Here is a 17,577-nt window from a genome sequence, read left to right as displayed (position 1 = left end):
CACACACTCACACCCACCCACACACAAAACACATTTTAAAGCACCTCCTGAAAGTTGTATTGATCTTTCAGGTTTATAATCCATTTAGAAATACGCAGTAAAGAGTGACAGGTTTGATTCTCTTTTTTCTCCCTTGCCAAAATTCATTTTGTTAATTTGTTACGCTTTTTAGACAAAAAAAGAGGACATCTTTGTTAACCCCTTTAGTTCCTCTTTGGTAATTTGGACAAATTACCAAAAACAGAGTCGGCTCAGCCACAGTGACGAAGGCCACCACCTCCCTTGCTGGCTTCAAGGTGTATTTGTGTCAGATCACCTATTACAGCCAGCTCCACCTCTGTACTTTCAAACATGACATCATGTTCAAAGTTGGCACATTTGTCCTGGCTTGAGAAGGTATATATGAAAAGGCTTTCTTAATGATACACCTTGTTTTTTGTTGCAATCTTTGCAATTCTAAATTATCGTTCAGAGGACTGAACTAAGAAGACTAATAATATAGACTTGAATACTCAAGGGTTGGTTCTTTACCTTATTACTATTAGGATAGCAGTGGTATGCCCAAAAGTGCGAACAGTCACAAACAATTGGGAGCTCGAAGCTCGGCTGAATAAGATAGATTTAGAGGGATTAGTGCTGAACAAACAAATTACATCTCAAAGAGAACAGGAGTAGCGAGAGATAAAGAAAACAGGGATAGATGTACGTTCAGTTATTTCTAAACCATCAGTCCGACAACAGCTAATGCAAATTCTTAGCCAAAAAGTCTGCTGTATAAGAATGTAAAGAGAAGTATGCTGCCTGCTGCTGTTCAACACAAACTCATTCAGACAGCAGCAAAATAAAAGGGCAGGATATGCCTGGCACACCAAACCAATTTAACTGACAAACTGAAACTGATAGTTCTTAAAAAAAACATTGGTTGCCAAGATATTTTAACTTTCAATGTCTGACATTCTGACCCGTCATTTAGATAATAGCCCTACTTGGTGCAATTGCTGCTCAATCTTTTTTTTGTTTTAAAAGTCACAAAAAAGAAAAATTAAGTCTGAAACTATTACAAGGCAAATACATAGACAACATGCAGACATGTTCTATGTTGGTTATATCTGATTGGCTCTCTTAAGTCTGATAATTATCAAAATGAAACCATGTAGCAAAATGTCTGCCAATGGCTTATAGTGCTCTAACACACAGTAGACTCAGGTAAACAATAGGGCACCAGCCCAAGTTCATCAATTATATCACAGTAGAGAGATTAAATAAATTGCTTTTTAAGTTAAACTCTCATTATAGCTGAACTTTTAATGTACTGCAGAGACAGATATCAAACCGAGTCAGAATGGATTAACAAAGGAATTAAAGTGATAACAAATTTCCAATTTTAAAGAATAAATCCCATTGTTGCAGATCAATCACAGAAGAGGAGATTAGCTTAAAGAAACTCCTCTCAAATTTTAATTTATAATTTTTAATTTAAAAAATCCCTTTAATCAAGTCTAATGGAAAATAAAATGAAAAGTGCAGCTCACTGTCCTCAGTTTTATCCCTGAAGTATTGTTTCAAAGTCCTGAATAGTCTCACCAAATATTTCCCTTGTTAATCTCCTCCCCTCCTCCGTGTGTGAGGTGTGTGTCACATTTCCAGGACAGACAAGATGCAGACAGAGACAAGGAATTAGCAGTTAGTTTCAGGTCAAAGATTGGACCAGGATATGGGAAATTTGGTTGTGAAGCCTAATGTTTGAGGAAGTAGAGTCAGATAGTCTGGCAGTCATACACACTGTCCAAAAAGGTGACAGCATCAGGTAAAGCAAATCAAGCATGAAGCATATCAAGGATGCTGTGAATGCTGATGTTGTGCTGTGCTTTACATAAGGTTATTTAAATTTTTACTCCTTTCACAAAGGAGATTGTTATTAGATTTGGTCCCAGGATGGACGAATTTATGACACTACTTAATTGGAGTCTGCAGCTACGTATCACTAAATATTCTCAGCTGAGTATAAATGTAGGAGAAAAGCGTCATTCATCAGCAGTGGGGTTTTTTCAGGTTTTCTGTACTACTAGCATGACAAAAGTACTGCAATTTACTTATGTAGTGTATATTTAATCAAAAGAAATGTAATGACTAAAATAACAAAACAAATACGAACAATTTATGAAAAATAAACATATATACATCACAAATAAATAGATACATAAATTTAACACTGAAGTCTACTGGTAACACGGGTAGACTTGTGACACTGACGTAATATCACATTACAAGGAGACAAAGGAATCCAGATATAGTAAAATGGTGTGAGTGTAAGAATAGATTAAATAGCTGGTGACTCATGGAGCAGCATGTCCTTTATGTGTAGTTCAGCACCCTTCTGATGGGAAGGGGCCCCGATGAGACACTCACCCAGGACTGGTCAAAGCTGTATGTCTGCTGATGGTCCTCAATGTCCTCGTCATGCTTGGCCTGCTGGAACTCGTGCCTCAACCTCTGTATCCGGTCATGGTTGCTGGGAGCTATCTGACTGCTGGGAGAAAGAAGAAGAATAAAGGAGTGTAAATGTTTTTCTTCTTTCTGATTTTCAATATAGAAAGCATGTTAAATGGTCATTTGGATGCAATTTTCACTGAGACTGCAGTTACGAGACATCTGGAACGTTAGTTGAACAAGTATGTTGTTACAGGTGATTTTTAAATTTGAACCCTCCTTTGATCTCACAGCCATGACTCCTGCTTGCATATCTAAGTATCAGCTCTGCATGCTTTTTCATCCCTCGCTCATTCAAACTGTTGCTGATGAACATCCCCACAACTAAAGGTGTTTCCTTGTGCACCATTGTGAGTGATGCATGTCTCTTTTGCAGTGCTGAAGAATGTTGGCCTTTTATGGTACAGTCATTACACACTGTGGAAAACCCTAATTTACATCTCCTTCATTAAAGGCCTTTGAAGGGGCTGTCAATAGGAATCAATAGCAGTCCCTCAGCTTAATCAGGCTCTCCTTTTATCACCAGCTACAGAGGCAGTACATGACAAAACGCATAATTATGATGAGACAACCAGCTCGATAATAAGCCTGTATTTATGCATACCAAGGGGATGAAAGTGACCAAAGGTTAGGAATTTCTGTTGGAAGGGGTTGGGAGCTCGGGGATGGAGGGGAAGGAACAGAAAGAGTAAGGGAAGGGGAAGGAGATAAAAGTATGAGGAGCGTTCATTGGGACGGTGCTGAGAGAAAAAGGTCGTTCAAGAGATTGTGAGAAAAAGCTAAGAAACTAAGTCAGCCAGGACGAAGTAACTGTAATAACCAGCAACACTGAGACCAGAGAAGAACAGGTGCATGAAATGACGAACAAATGGGGACAAAGACAAAAACATTTTCAAAAATGGATCCTTGTAACAAGGACCTGTCACCGTGTAAGGATGTGTGTATTCCTGAGTAGCACTCACAGGTGGCACACCAGTGGTGGAAGTGATTGCTTATTTGGGCCCAGAGGATTCTGAGCGCAATTATGGTGATAATTGCAGATTAGAATGAGCACATCCCTCTGATGATAATGGGCACTAGGATGCACTGCCAATCAAGCTTCATTAAAAGCACAATAAATAGCATCTCATAAAGGACACGTGGATCTTGGTACATGTTCCTGAGTAGCACTTGGGGAGACAGTTATCGTGTTATTCATACTGCCTGACCAAAATCAGTTGTATTAGTTATACTCCATTTGATACTTGTAGCTTTATATGTGTGGGAGCACAGGGAGTGTGCATTAGGCCTTTTATGTGGATGAGGGCAATTAAGTGGTGCACTGAGGTGTGAGGCAGCTCATGCTTTTATGGTGTGGGGTGATGGTCATGTCTGTTTATTACTTTTTATTACAAAATCAATGTTCCTTCTCTATTTACTTGATGTTGCTTAAATAGCAAATGCAGCATCAATGAAATTGAATTACCTAATTGTAGTCACAGAGTGATATGAATCTATTAATTTTTTTTCTCTTTAGTCCAGCTGTTAATGTACGCATATAGCAGGTAACCTAAATATTTTCCTCAAATGTCCTTTTGCACATGCTGTAATAGAGCAAATGGCAACCATCCCTGCTTGTCAAAAAGAAGTCTGACAAGACTGTAATGGGTGGGAAAATACCATAGTTCTGGGGAGTCCAAAGCATGCAGTTAGTTTAATCCCTGCGGCTGGTCAAAGAGAAGCTCAGACTAACTCCAAACAAAGTCTGGTAAATTTTTCTGTTTAGCCCTCATGGGAGGGTCAGTGCTACCATCAGCATCTCAAACATGGACTGTTGGGATACAGGAACCAGCTGGGAATAAGACTAATAACGTCCATATATACACGCTACATAATGAGACTGATTGCTCCTCTCTCACCCACTGAAGTAACAATCTAGGAAAGAGTGATGGCTCATGCAGTATATTAGCAAAACTCTACTGCAGTGTGGAATGAGAAAAGATGAGCGAAGAGCTCTGCAGAACATTAATGAATTAGCACAACAGCATTTCTATATATATTTTTCAAAGTGTCAAAAATGGAAATTTTATCAAGTAGGAGCTCAGATTTGGAACAGGATTTACCAAGCAGTGAATTTGTCATGGCAGTTCAAAGGAAGCCTGTGCAATATCCACATTATCTGTAGGCACTTTCTTCTCTTGGACCTCCACCCCCCTATAGTGGTACTAGATGAGAGTCTTAGAAACCATTCCATGAAATGTAAATATATTCATATGATAAGAAATTGAACTCAATATCAAAAAATAGACAACATCTAGCGCAACAGGGACAACAGGTGCTGTGTTCTATCATTATAACATAGTATAACTGGCAGCAGCAAACATATGTCGAAACAATAACAAGATGGATTCAATTGCCTTCAGTGACAACTCCCCTTTGCTCGAGTACCTCATTGGCTAATTAGTCAGCATGATCGTTGCCAATACATCAGGTGTCACTGCTGATAAATTCACCTCTAAATACATCAATGTCTGTAATGAGCCTGAAGAACAAGTGCTTCAAAAAGAAGACTGAGACATAAACCTGGCAATTCACATCAGTAGACCTCCTTTTTAGCAGCATGTATGTGTCCCTACAGCTTGCAACGAGGAAACATAAATCAGAAAGCCTAATAAGTTTGCTAGAAACTGTGTGTGCATCAGAGGGAAAAGCCACTAGTTGTATAAATGTACTCTGGGGTATCGACTGGCTGTCTTCATCATGATTGTATGAGTGTGCAGTTTGACTGCATGTCAGTGGAAAATTGGTAATATAACCGTTGTTGGATGGGGGGAATTTCGTACCTATGACACAGCATTTTCACACCCAGTATCTTAATTCCGTTCACTGTAATGAGATTAGCTGAAAATTCAGCCACGTTTTTGGGCTGAAATGTCAGCACTTGCCCGCTCAGGTTCGCTACGCCAAATTCATGCAGACATAACCACACAACACAGATTACACTATGCAAACGTAGACACAAATATAGCCGAACATTTTCTTACACTCACTCACAGTTTCATTTTCTCTCTTCTGACTTGATAGACGCTGGTGAAACTTCAATTCCAAAAATTTAACTAAAAAAACAACTGAATCAACTGTGAATAAAAACAGAGTGCAATGATCTACAATATTCATAAAACAACATGCCATTCAGCATAGAAGTAGAAGCATCTTAAACTTGATGGCGGCACTTCAACTATATTTTAAACATCAGGACTGTGTGGACATGAATGTTGTCCCATTCTTGTCTGATATGGGATTCTAGCTGCTCAGCAGTTCTGTGCCATGGTGTTGTCATAGATTCCCTGACATCATCATGTCAGTGAGATAATGGAAATGTACATTATCTTTATAATTAAAGATAACTTTTAACAATAATTAAAAATCCCATTTTCAATCACTTCTTTTTTCTCATAATGATGGGCCTATATGTCCATGTGTGATCCCAGGCATGTGACCCCAGTCCCACCTGTGTTTTTTTAACAGCCTGTCAACAGGCGTCATGAGCTATCTGAAGCTGAAGTTGTGGGATCGCTGTTCCCTTTTTGTGTAATAGTCATCCTTTGATCCAGGAGGATTTGGCAGATGTCTCACACACCACAAAGCTTAAGCTCAAGATGCAAACTATGCCACAGTGAGCCTATTTGCTTCTGCTTGTGGATTAAAGCAGCAATTGGTCTCTGCATGCCCTGTAAACACTGCCAATGGCTAATAAAGGGGTAATCCAATCACTGAGTGTAACTTGAATCATATGAGCATACCTCAGGTCAGGGGCCAGTCTCAGCCAAAGGGATTGTCAACCACAAAGTGTTACTGGGGCTATAAATTTTAAGAGATTAATATTGACAGGAGTTCTGAGAGCTATCACTGAATGTTAATTTTCAATTAAAATGAAAAAGTCTGAACTGTGAGCGCATGTGTGACTTTAAAGTCAGGAATTCTTTAATTTCTTATCTGATCGATGTTGATTGAAATTCTATCAGATCATCTGGTTTCTTACTGGGGTCCCAGTATCTCTGTGCAGCAGAAGAGGGGGTTAGGCTTCTTAAGTTTGTGGCCTTTGTTGATCTTGCAATCAAGTTAAAGGCTTAGTTCATCTTTATTCCAATCACCCTGTAGACAGAAAGATGAGGTTTTTTTTTGAGAGGGGGGGGGGCAGCCTTTGTGACTTGCTGCATGATAGAAAGATATTACATCTGCATTACTGCTGGTCATTTATGTAGGGAAGGAGAACAAAGATAAAACATCTTTAGAGTCTTCAAAGGAAATCAGCATATATCAGCCAATCACTGATTTTTGGAAGAAATATAATGAAAGCATTTCAAGCAATGTCCGCTTCTGGTGTTCTTTTCCTCCTCACTTTACACTTACTTTCCCATCTTCATAAACATTTTCATCAGTTGTTTTTAATCCTTAGTGCATTCCTGTCTTTCTTTGTTTTTCTTCAAACATATTTTATCTCAATCCTCCTCTGTGGTTCTAGGGATAGATCATAAATTCCCTTTTGTCCCTATCATCCTCTCCCACTAGACTGGTAAGTGACAGCTGCAGGCTGGACAAAGGCCTGATAATACCCTGGATTTGTCAGGCTCTGACTTCATCATGTCCTCCTGTGACTGATGCATCAACAGTGGCGCCTCCCCAGCTAAAAACACCCCTTCTAGCCTGCGTTCTTTTGTTGAAGCTGAAATGCGTGAGTGTGTATCAAAGAAAGTTTCTTTTAGACTCCAAAGCTGCATATATGGACTTATTGAGTCTCTTAAGAGGCATCATCACGGATACCTACCATGGTGCCATGGTGGAGGCATGAGTAGGCACCTTGGAACTCTGATTAGGAAAGGAAAGAACTAATGCCTAGAAAGCTGCTCTCTGCAGTAGGCTGTTTGCCACGGCTTGCCTCTGGTGTATCATTTGTCTTTTGCTTCCCGAGTGTGGGAAATGTAGAAATAGCCTTGCCCTGGAGAAAGCCACAGACCTGCCACTGGGGACATAAAACTCTCAAGAAATGAAGAAAATAAGCTATCTCCTTGGCCTTTTAAAGATCTATACTCTGTATTGCAGAAGACATATTTGCCAGAACAAACATTTAGCTTCCACATAATTTGCATAATGTGTGCTGCAACTACTTCACCGTAAGTTATAATATTCCAAAACTTTTCCTTTTTTCTTTCCTTTTTTTTTAGAGATAAAAAAAGCAGATCAAAAGAGAGGAAATTGTCTTGCAACTGTCTACATATGGGTGACAGTTGAGGCTTTCAGTTTTGCTAAGTTTGGTTGCATAGGTACCACAGGCACCTCAACGTCTGCATGTTATGCTGTGTGTGTATTGGGGAAATAGGTTTTATCTTATCTACAAAAAAATCAATCGAACCTGGTTTTGGTTGTTTGGAATCAGAGATTTTTTTATTCAAAAGATGGCCGCAGCAACCAGGCCTGAAAACCAAACACAAAAGAATACTACAGTATACCACTGACAGCCGGAAGGTCCTGGCTCTGGAAAGTCCCTGCATCCAAAAGACTCCCATTCATTCCTCATCATCAACATCTTCCATAAATGCCTGAGTCAATAAAGTTTGCCCGCAACAACTGTGATGCCGTTGGCACAATCAGTATCACGACAGCCACGTGACAGTCACTAAATTGTCCTTCACATAGCAAGAAGAGATGGAGTCAAGTGAATGGTAACACCACTAAAATGCATAAAGAAGAATGAGGCACTGAGGTGTGACCTAGAATTGTATTTTTTTTTCACTGAATCTGTAGGGTAAATGGCAGCTTCTCTGACTGATAATGAAGGACGAAAAGGAGGTTGCAGTTTCTGTTCATTTAAAGGTAATGCCAGATAAAGAAGCTGGATTCTTAACTTAGTGTTAGACTGTAAAAATAGACTTGTCAAAAATGCTGTCAGGAGAAAATCTTCCAGAGCTGTTCCATAAACTTAATTTGAATAACCTTTCACACATTTCATTTATACAACTCGCATGGGTTGCATTAAATTCGGTCCAAACAATTCAAATTCCACATCAATTGCTGCCTTTCTTTTGTTAAAAACACCAGAGATGCTGGAATTCATGAAGCTCAAAACATCAAACAACGGTGGGAGCACAACATTAAGATGTGAAAAAAAGGTAACAGGTTTTGCAAACTTTCTGTAAGTCGGTATACCTGCTGGCAACTTTTTTTTAAACTATTTTGTCGGGAAGACAAGACCATGGCTGCATTTTCCATGGAGATGGGTGGACTTTGAAGTTAAGGCCTATAATCCAAATATATTGATTCAGTGGAGTTTGCAGAGAGACACATGGAGTGCTGCTATGACTGCATAATTTATTTACACTGTCAGAATCACATACTCACACCTGCAGTCTGTTGAGAGCAGTGCCTCTTTGGAATGAGACAAAGCTGTACTGTATGCTGATTAAAGATGATCCAAAGTTCAAAACTAGCAAATGGATCTCATGTGTCAACATTCCTCTTTAGGGTGAAAAGACTGATATGTTGGTCCTAAAGGTTATAGGCTAAAGTATCTATCTAAACAGGTTTTATGAACCCATCAGGCTATAAAGACAACTTTTATGAGATATCAGTTAGCCTGCCATTAAGCGACCAGAAAAGCAGGACCTAGTGGTACACCATGTGACTATATGCTTTTATGGTACCCGGCACTAATATAGTACGCTATGTATAGTCTGGCGCCATGAAAGAGGAAATTGGTAGCTGTATTCTGCATTATGAAACCTTAACTCAACGAAAAGCTCAGTGAGGCTGGTTTGTCGTAACAAGTAGGTTTTCTGTGAGCTATCCCTCCAAAAACCTAAAGAGAGCTAGATGATCATCAACACTAACAAGAAGTAAAGGCGAACTTAAGTGTGTCAAATGTCTAAACAGGAGGTAAAACCAGTGAACAGTTTTCAAATGCATGTCCATACAATGTCTATACGAACAGAGAGCAGGAGGCTGCTTGTTTTATCTCTCTGCCACTGTTATATTCCCACTGAAACAGTCGGACAAATAGGTCCAACCTGCACAGCTAGGTCCAACTGAGCTCAACACATGGCCCTGGAACACAATACCACCAGACTGCATCATCCAGCTAAGCTCAATAGTATAAAAAAAATGACAGCTGGGGGAAGTTATTTAAAGCAAGTCTTTTGATAAGCTATTTTTTTTAATAAAAACTATTTTGAAAAAAGAGAGAGACAAGGTGGAGTATTACTCACAAAAATGAACCCTCATTGAGATGTATGTCTGAGGCACTGCATAAGTAAATGAAAAGAAATATATCTTCCTTTGAATATCCAGCTTCACAAGCTACTGCTTCACGATGTTTTTGGTGCATGCTCTGAAATGGCACGAAAGCAGTTGGAGAGTTTACACAAAAGTAAAACGATTAAGGGTTTTAATGTGAAATAATAACAGTGCTGCATTTGAGTGATATTTAGCATCTCAACACCATTTGAACAACATCCAAAGACCTTTAAAACTGAACTCAGTGACAAAGATACATATCAAGTGTGCCTTTTAAAGTGCTGTAAAAAGCAAACATATTCACTGTTTATCCTTACTGCAGCAATCTTAGTGTTGGCTCTGAAATAAGACAAGTAAAATGTATCAAATTAACTGAACTTTAATTCTTTTATGCAAATATTTGCAAACCTATGTGAATTTGAAGGAGCAGATGAATCCACTCAACAGACGCTGATATTAACATGCACCTGAACCTTTCTCATTTATTTGCTTTTCCAGCATGTTGCCAAAATGACAAACTCACACTGACTACTTATAATGAAAAGCTAATATTAAATTTCAATAGTACCTAAGCAGCAGTGATGCATTGGCCGTATATTGCATATGCTCTAAGAAATGTATCATTTGACATCTGGTGCATCCTTTTCAGTGGGACTAACTAGTTTGGAAGGTTTGTTCTCATTCGCTGATCACATGTACAATCATTTTCAATTCCTTTTTAGTGACTAACAAGTCAAGCACATATCCTGTCTGTATTAAGGCAATGAGGTTCTCAGGTTCATTCTAGAAGGCTAACACCTGTAAAGAATCTCATTTACTCCAGCACGACATCACACTGTGCTGAATGCAGACGATTGCTCCCTTTCCAAATGTCAGTGCCTGACGCTCAGCAGGTGAACCACGAGCCAACGGTAAATAATTTACACCAGCTCTGCATTGCTTTCCTGACTATCCCATACACATCCAGCCCCAAGTCTTCTCCTCCACAACCCCCTGGGCTGCCACTATTTCCTTTATACATAATTAACAAGGGAAGCGCAATGGGACGTCTGTCAGTCAGAGAGCAACTAGAGCCAGAGCCACTTTAAACAATAAAAATATTGATGGCTGGTGTAATAAAGCAGAATTGAAAAGAAGAATTTAAAAGATTTCTTTAAACTCCTTGCACAACTACTTTCTGCATTAAGTGGAGAAGGGGGATGGGGGCGTTAAGCGTTCTGTGTTGGCCTTACTGCTTTGCTGTCGGTTCCATTACTGGATTAAGTCTCAGAGTCCCTTTTTTGAAATCCAAAGAGAAGAGGGAGGAGGTCAAGGGTCTTAACTTTTAGTGATGAGTAGGCAGACTGAGGAGCAAATGAAAAAAACCTTTCTGCAAACAAACTTTTAATTTAGACTTCTGAAATTATCTCATAATCAATGTGAAGTCAATTAGCTAACAGATGGTGAGACAAAAAAAGAATATGGGCGGAAAATGAGATTCAGACCTTGAAAGACAAATCAATGGACATAAAATAATAATTTATGATAATTTATCAACCATAAGAAAACGGTCCCTCAACACTAATATTTGAAAATTAACTGATACACTCCACGAACAGCCAACTTTAGTCCTATCCTCCTATTTCTGCTATTGGCCATCAACCTCTGAGAGCATTGTATATGTTAGTGCTCTTTCAGCCTGTGACCCTGACGTTCATGACATCATTATCAACCCAGCCAGACATAATGTTGACCTGTCACCGCCATGATCTATGGCCACTGAGGCTCTCTGCCTTAATGAAGCTGTAACATTGCCTTAAATTGCTGAAGCCACAACCAACCTCGACATGGTTGTCGCTCAGCATAATGTGAGTACATATCCATCATCTTGCATCAGCCATCAATCAATCAAAAAGCCCATTTGACAGATGGTTGTCCCCCACCCCCAGTCCACCCCATGACCATCATACCCACCAAAACACACAAAATCACTGGCAGTGATTACCTCAGCTATCATCATGATTGCAGGCCATCACTTACTCAGTGACCAACATGCAAATCAGGAGCAATTGCAATTAATAATAAAGGCATTATGAAGGCCACTGGGTGCACGATTGATCAAGTATATTTAAATCATTTAATTTCAATTTCAATTAATAATCTTGGGCCCCTGTCAGCAAAAGAGCTGCGGAGGACCGCAAAGCTTACAAAATCAAAGAAGAACTCATCTCAGTTCACTCTTGATGAATTATGGAGTGTGTATACTGTGTATTGTAAAGGCTCAACTTTAACAGCTGGGACAATGATGACCTTAATGATTCTCTGGAGAGTCACAGGATCACAACTCTCCATGTTCAGTGAAACAAAAAACAATGAGGTTGGTTGTAACAAGCTTTTAGCATAAAAGACAGCTATCATGGCAGCATTCCAAGAACATACACATTCTATTGTACCAACACATTCCAACACAGCCCTTCCCCCTGGATGAAAGACTGCACCAAAAGCAGGTTTCACTGGATATTCTTTAAGTTAACATTAGTCTTTTTCTTTTTTCATGCATGGGGATTTGAAGCAGTGTAATTTAAGATGGGCTTTGGGCTTCAGTAAGCACATAGAGATCTGATAATGTTTATTCACACCTTTCAACAGACAGCTTATAATGATGACATTCTGCTACGAGGCCATATTGTTAGCATTTACATGAATCTGTTGAGTATTTTGTCTGTTTCTGTTAGTCTTTTCACAAAATGAGCTGCTATCGTGATCCAGATCACAGGGTAATCTCCTCTAATCCTCAGCATAAACTAAACTGCTTCTGAGTCAGGGTAAACAGAGCTGTGAACTGAGGGTGAGGGAGACAAGATGACACTGCTTGTTAGCAAAGTCTGTGTTCTAAACAACACAAATCTATCTCATTTAGTTCGTCAAATCACTAAAAGAAAATGCAGCCATGCAAAGACCTTAGAGCAAGATGATGTCATTGGGAAAAGAACAGAGACTATGACTACATTCACATTGCAAGTCTTAATGCTAAATTCTGATTTTCTGCTGAGATCCAATTTTTTGCATGGTTGTTCACATTATAATTTTAATGCGATCGCCATCATACGCCAGTTTGAACAGTCTACAACCCTGAAGTGACCTGCATGCGCAGAATAAGCAAGCTGCGTTTACGGAAGTAAATATGGATACTACACATATTAGCATGTGTTGTTGTGCAGTCGGAGCGGACAAATTTATGAGGATCTTAATTAAGTCCATAACCTCACTTTCTTTACAGTGACAAGATCCATCAAGGGTATCTGTCATGCTTGTTTATTGTTTACATTTGATCTTGCTGCATCCCATCCTCTCTGGCACAGAAATGTGACATCTGTCCCATTCAACAACATTAAAGTCAGATGAAATGTAACCGTTCAGACTGAGGTCACTTTTGAAAAAAACAAACAAGATACAGATATGTATCTAATTTAGGACCACATATGAAAGTGGCCTGGGTCTGATTTAAAAAAATTGGATTTGTGCTGTTCAAACTGTCACAAAAAATCTGATATCGGTCACATATGAGCAAAAATGTCAGATTTGGGCCACTTTTGCCTGCAGTGTAAAAGTAGCATAAGTATCCAGTGATGACATGCTTCATCCTTCAACCGCTGGATGTCTAATTGGAATTTTTTTTAGGTGGTGACCAGGTGTACTCCATAGATAATTGGTAATCTTTCTGGGGGAAACCTGGCCTGATTAGGAGAGACGGCATTCCTTTCCCTTTGGAAGGAGCGACTGTCATATCTAGAAATAAAGCTGAATTTATTAGTCATCACCCAGGGTTGAGACCATGATGCAGAGTTGTAGTCTTAAATGCTTCTCTGCAGCTTCCCACCTCCTGCTACACTCCCAAAACCCCATTATGACTGCGTCTGCTCCCGGACCACCCATATTTAATAAGTCGATAAACAAAACGTTATTTTGGATCTCAGACTCTTACTTTTTCTGACCCAAAAAGGAAATCTCAAAAACCTCTTTTCTTCAGTTTCTGTCTGAATTCTCTGATTTTTTTCATCCCAGTTAGTGCTGAGTACAGATGCTGAGAACTGTTTAAAAGCCTAAATATTAATGCTTTCATTCTATATTAGATTCACTTGGATTTTCTCAAAGTGTTAACAGACCTACTCACTGTCTTCATCATACCTTTGATCTTGCGCAGACTTATGGCATTGAGAGTGAAAAGTTAACTGTATTTCCTTAAAACGCTGTCTCATCTGACCATCTGACCAAAACTTTACTCTCTTTTAGCCTCTGATAGCGGACTTGTGTCTGTGCTTGTCCTGTTGGAGCTAAGTGCTGCATTTGACACGTTTCATCACATTGTATTACTGAGGCTTGAAAATGTTATTGGGATTAAAGGAACTGCATTAGGCTGGTTTAAGTCATTTTTATTTGACAGATTCCAGTTTGTTCATTAAACAAAATGTGTTCCTCGCACACCAGAGTAAGCCATGGAGTTCCACAGGGTTCTGTTCTTGGATCGATTCTTTTCACTTTATACATGCTTCCATTGAGTTATATTATGTGACAGAATGGCATAAATTTCCATTGCCACGTTGATGATACTCAGATGTACTTATCTTCAAAACCAATCAGTTGGTCGGATGATGAATTTTCTGCTTCTAAATTCAGACAAAACTTAAGTAGTTGTCTTTGGACATGAGCAATTCAGGAAGAAACTGTCTCACCGTATAGTTACTGTAGATGGCATTTCCTTGGCTTCTAGCACTACAATGAGGAACCTTGGAGTTGCTTTTTATCAGAATCTGTCCTTTGACTCACATATAAAACAGGTTTCTAGAACTGCCTTCTTTCACCTTCGTAATATTGCCAAAAATTAAGAACACCCTGTCTCAGAGTGATGCAGAAAAACTAGTCCATGCATTTGTTACTTCAAGACTGGACTACTGTAATTTTATATTATTGGGCTGTCCCACAAATTCTATGAAAAGCCTCCAACTGATCCAAAATGCTGCAGCCAGAGTTCTGATGAGATCATGTTTCTCCAGTTTTAGCTTCTCTTCCTTGGCTCACTGTTAAATTCAGAATAGCATTTAAAACTCTGGTCCTCACATATAAAACTCGTAATGACCAAGCTCCATCATATCTTAAAAATCTTATAGTGTGATATTTACTAACGGAGCACATTGCTCTCAGACTGCAGGTCTACTTGTGGTTGTTAGAGTTTGTAAAAACAGAATGGGAGGCAGAGCCTTCAGTTATTAGGTCTCTCTTTTGTTGAACCAGCTGCCAGTTTGGGTTCAGGAAGCAGATATCCTTTCTAACTTTAGGATTAAGCTTAAATATTTCCTATTTGATAAATTTTATAGTTTGGGATGGCTCAGGTGATCCTGAAACATCCCATAGTTATGCTGCCATAGACCTAGACTGCTGGGGGACCTCTTAGGATGCACCTTAGTCTGCTCATGTACAAATGATATTGTTGTAATTAACTTGCTTCTCTCTCTCAGTAGGTATCCCCGGCTTGGCGTTTGTTGTCCCCTCCTTCCTGTCCTCTCCAACCCCCGCCGGTTGAGGCGGATGGCTGCCCTTCCCGAGTCTGGTTCTGCCAGAGGTTTCTTCCTGTTAAAAGGGGGTTTTTACTTTCCACCTTCGCTTTGTGCATGCAAATTTTGGTGCAATCAGTTTTTTTTCCTTTTATTTTGGCTTTGTATGAATTGGACTAATTTGGCATTTAATTAATTGTATTTGATTGTATTATGATTATATTACAATGAATTGGATTGTAATTGGCTTGAATTGGGTTGTATCTTTTAAGCAACTTGAGATGATATTTGTTAAAACTAAACTGAATAAAACTGAATACGTCTCATAGACTCCTTTCTTTGGATTGTCTCTTTCATCTCATAAGACAGTCCTCCCTTTGGGAAAGCTGCATGTTCAAAGAAAAAACCTCTTTTAAGGGCTGACACTTTTAAAAATTGACAGAGCAAAGCACTCAGCTAAATGTGCCTTGTAACGTCCAAGAGAAATATGAGGGCCTGGTTATGTGGCTTTCTTAGGCAACATTAATTTGAACAGCACTGTAACTGAAAGGAACAGAAGGCACTGGTGACAAAACGCTGTCACCTTCAGGTGGCTGAAGGAATGGGTGTCATGGAGGACACTGACAATCTCTTTAAGTCCGAGACAAGATGCAGGGGGATTTGCCCCTCATGCTCATAAAAGAGACCAAGCGGTCATGGGTTTGCCTACAGATGGTTACTGAGGGGGCTGATGTGTGAATGAATGCATCAGTGAGTCAGACCTATATAAAAATATGGTCACTACATCTGCCTGCACTCTCAGACACACAAGCATACACATATGTGCGCACACCCACCTACACAGAAGGCTCATTATCCTTAGCCGCTAGTATCGGGGGTGACAGGGCATGGGAACAAAAGAATTAAGTGGAAGTGAGTCCTTTAATTACAGGCCAGTGTTTGGAGAATTCTCAATGGATCTGAGAACAATAGAGGTCTTTTGTAATGCTTAATATGCTGAGTTAACACATATCCTTCAGGTATGACAAAACACAAACCCTCGCGCACAAAGCCAATGGTCATGTCATGGAAATGTAGCAATAAATACCAGATCAGCGTGGCTAGTCCCAGTTAAGGCAGAAATATCTAAAGTAATAAAAAATATATTAATAAAATGAGAGCTAATATCCCACTATTTACCATAATGTTTAGCATTAAATTTTAAACTAAAATGTGAAAAATGCAAACCTAAAGATAGAACTTGTTTGATACCATTATACAATAACTGCAGAAAATTAGACTATCGAGAGAAAGGTCGTTTATTTTACACCTTTATTCTTTTTACACATCTGTAGGTAAACTGCTAAAGACTAAAGCTACATCACTGAAGGTAGGTCCATTACAATTAAACTCCCAACAGATGTATGCGCCATAATAAAGTGCAGTTAGTGGCATCAAGGATTATAAAGATGGGATGTTAAATGACTAAACTGGCTCTCTTACAGTCCCTGAATGTGGTGAGGCGTCTCGTTATGTGGTTCCTTGTAGCAATGAATGTGTGAAGGATGAGACCCATAAATACCTGAGAGGTGATTATGACCATATGAAAAGTGACAGCTTCCTCTGTCTGGAGTTATCCTGAAGCATTTGAGAGGCTTACGGATGAATCCAGATGCCAGGCGAAGTGGTCTGGAGCTCTGATGGTTTCGCCAAAATAAATTAACATACAGAGGTATTTTGCATATATGAACACCTGAGATTAGGAAGTGGAGAGAATTTGGTCTGGACGTATACACAGTAACTGTTTCATAAACACATCTCAGTGGGAGGCTTCCTGCTGGAAATGCGGGCGGACAAGTGTGGGAGAGCGAAGAATGCAAAAATGATGCTAAATGATGTTTTCTTTACACACATTGAGCATAGCACATGAGGCTCCTTACGGTGTTATGAATATTGCATGTATCGGTACTCTCCACAATAGTGGGGAGCGATCGAAAGCAGCTTACACACTTGTCTCAGTCACGCAGCAGCAACAAATACTCCCGAATATTTACTGACATGTTCATACATTGTCTCAACAGCTGAGATTTTACTGAGGAAACCGGGGGGGATTTCTTGACAAGAAATCTGTAGAAAACTTTGACATTTGTGTTCTGACATGCCACCACTCCGGAACATCTCTACAATATTTATGTGTATGAAAACCACTTGAGAAAGATGAAATTTTTACTTTATTGTCAGAAATTCCTAAGCATTTGTGATAAGTCAGTAAGAGGTGAAAGCCTCTATTACTTTCTTCAAAGCCAAT

At 39.4% G+C, this 17,577-nt stretch overlaps 1 protein-coding gene across 1 annotated transcript in view; it reads right to left on the bottom strand.

Annotated features, from left to right (window-relative positions):
• LOC140284206 (partitioning defective 3 homolog) overlaps nucleotides 1–17,577 on the bottom strand; it is a 304,162-nt gene that overhangs the window by 16,448 nt on the left and 270,137 nt on the right. Inside the window, exon 22 of the mRNA XM_072378014.1 lies at nucleotides 2,410–2,530. Coding sequence (XP_072234115.1) covers nucleotides 2,410–2,530 — 121 coding nt within the window. The remainder of the gene's footprint in view (nucleotides 1–2,409; nucleotides 2,531–17,577) is intronic.

This window comes from Leuresthes tenuis, unplaced genomic scaffold, assembly GCF_036924035.1.
Source record: "Leuresthes tenuis unplaced genomic scaffold, fLeuTen1.0.hap1 SCAF_24, whole genome shotgun sequence".
Classification (NCBI taxonomy): Eukaryota; Metazoa; Chordata; class Actinopteri; order Atheriniformes; family Atherinopsidae; genus Leuresthes; species Leuresthes tenuis.
This window is presented reverse-complemented; position numbering and strand designations above follow the sequence as displayed.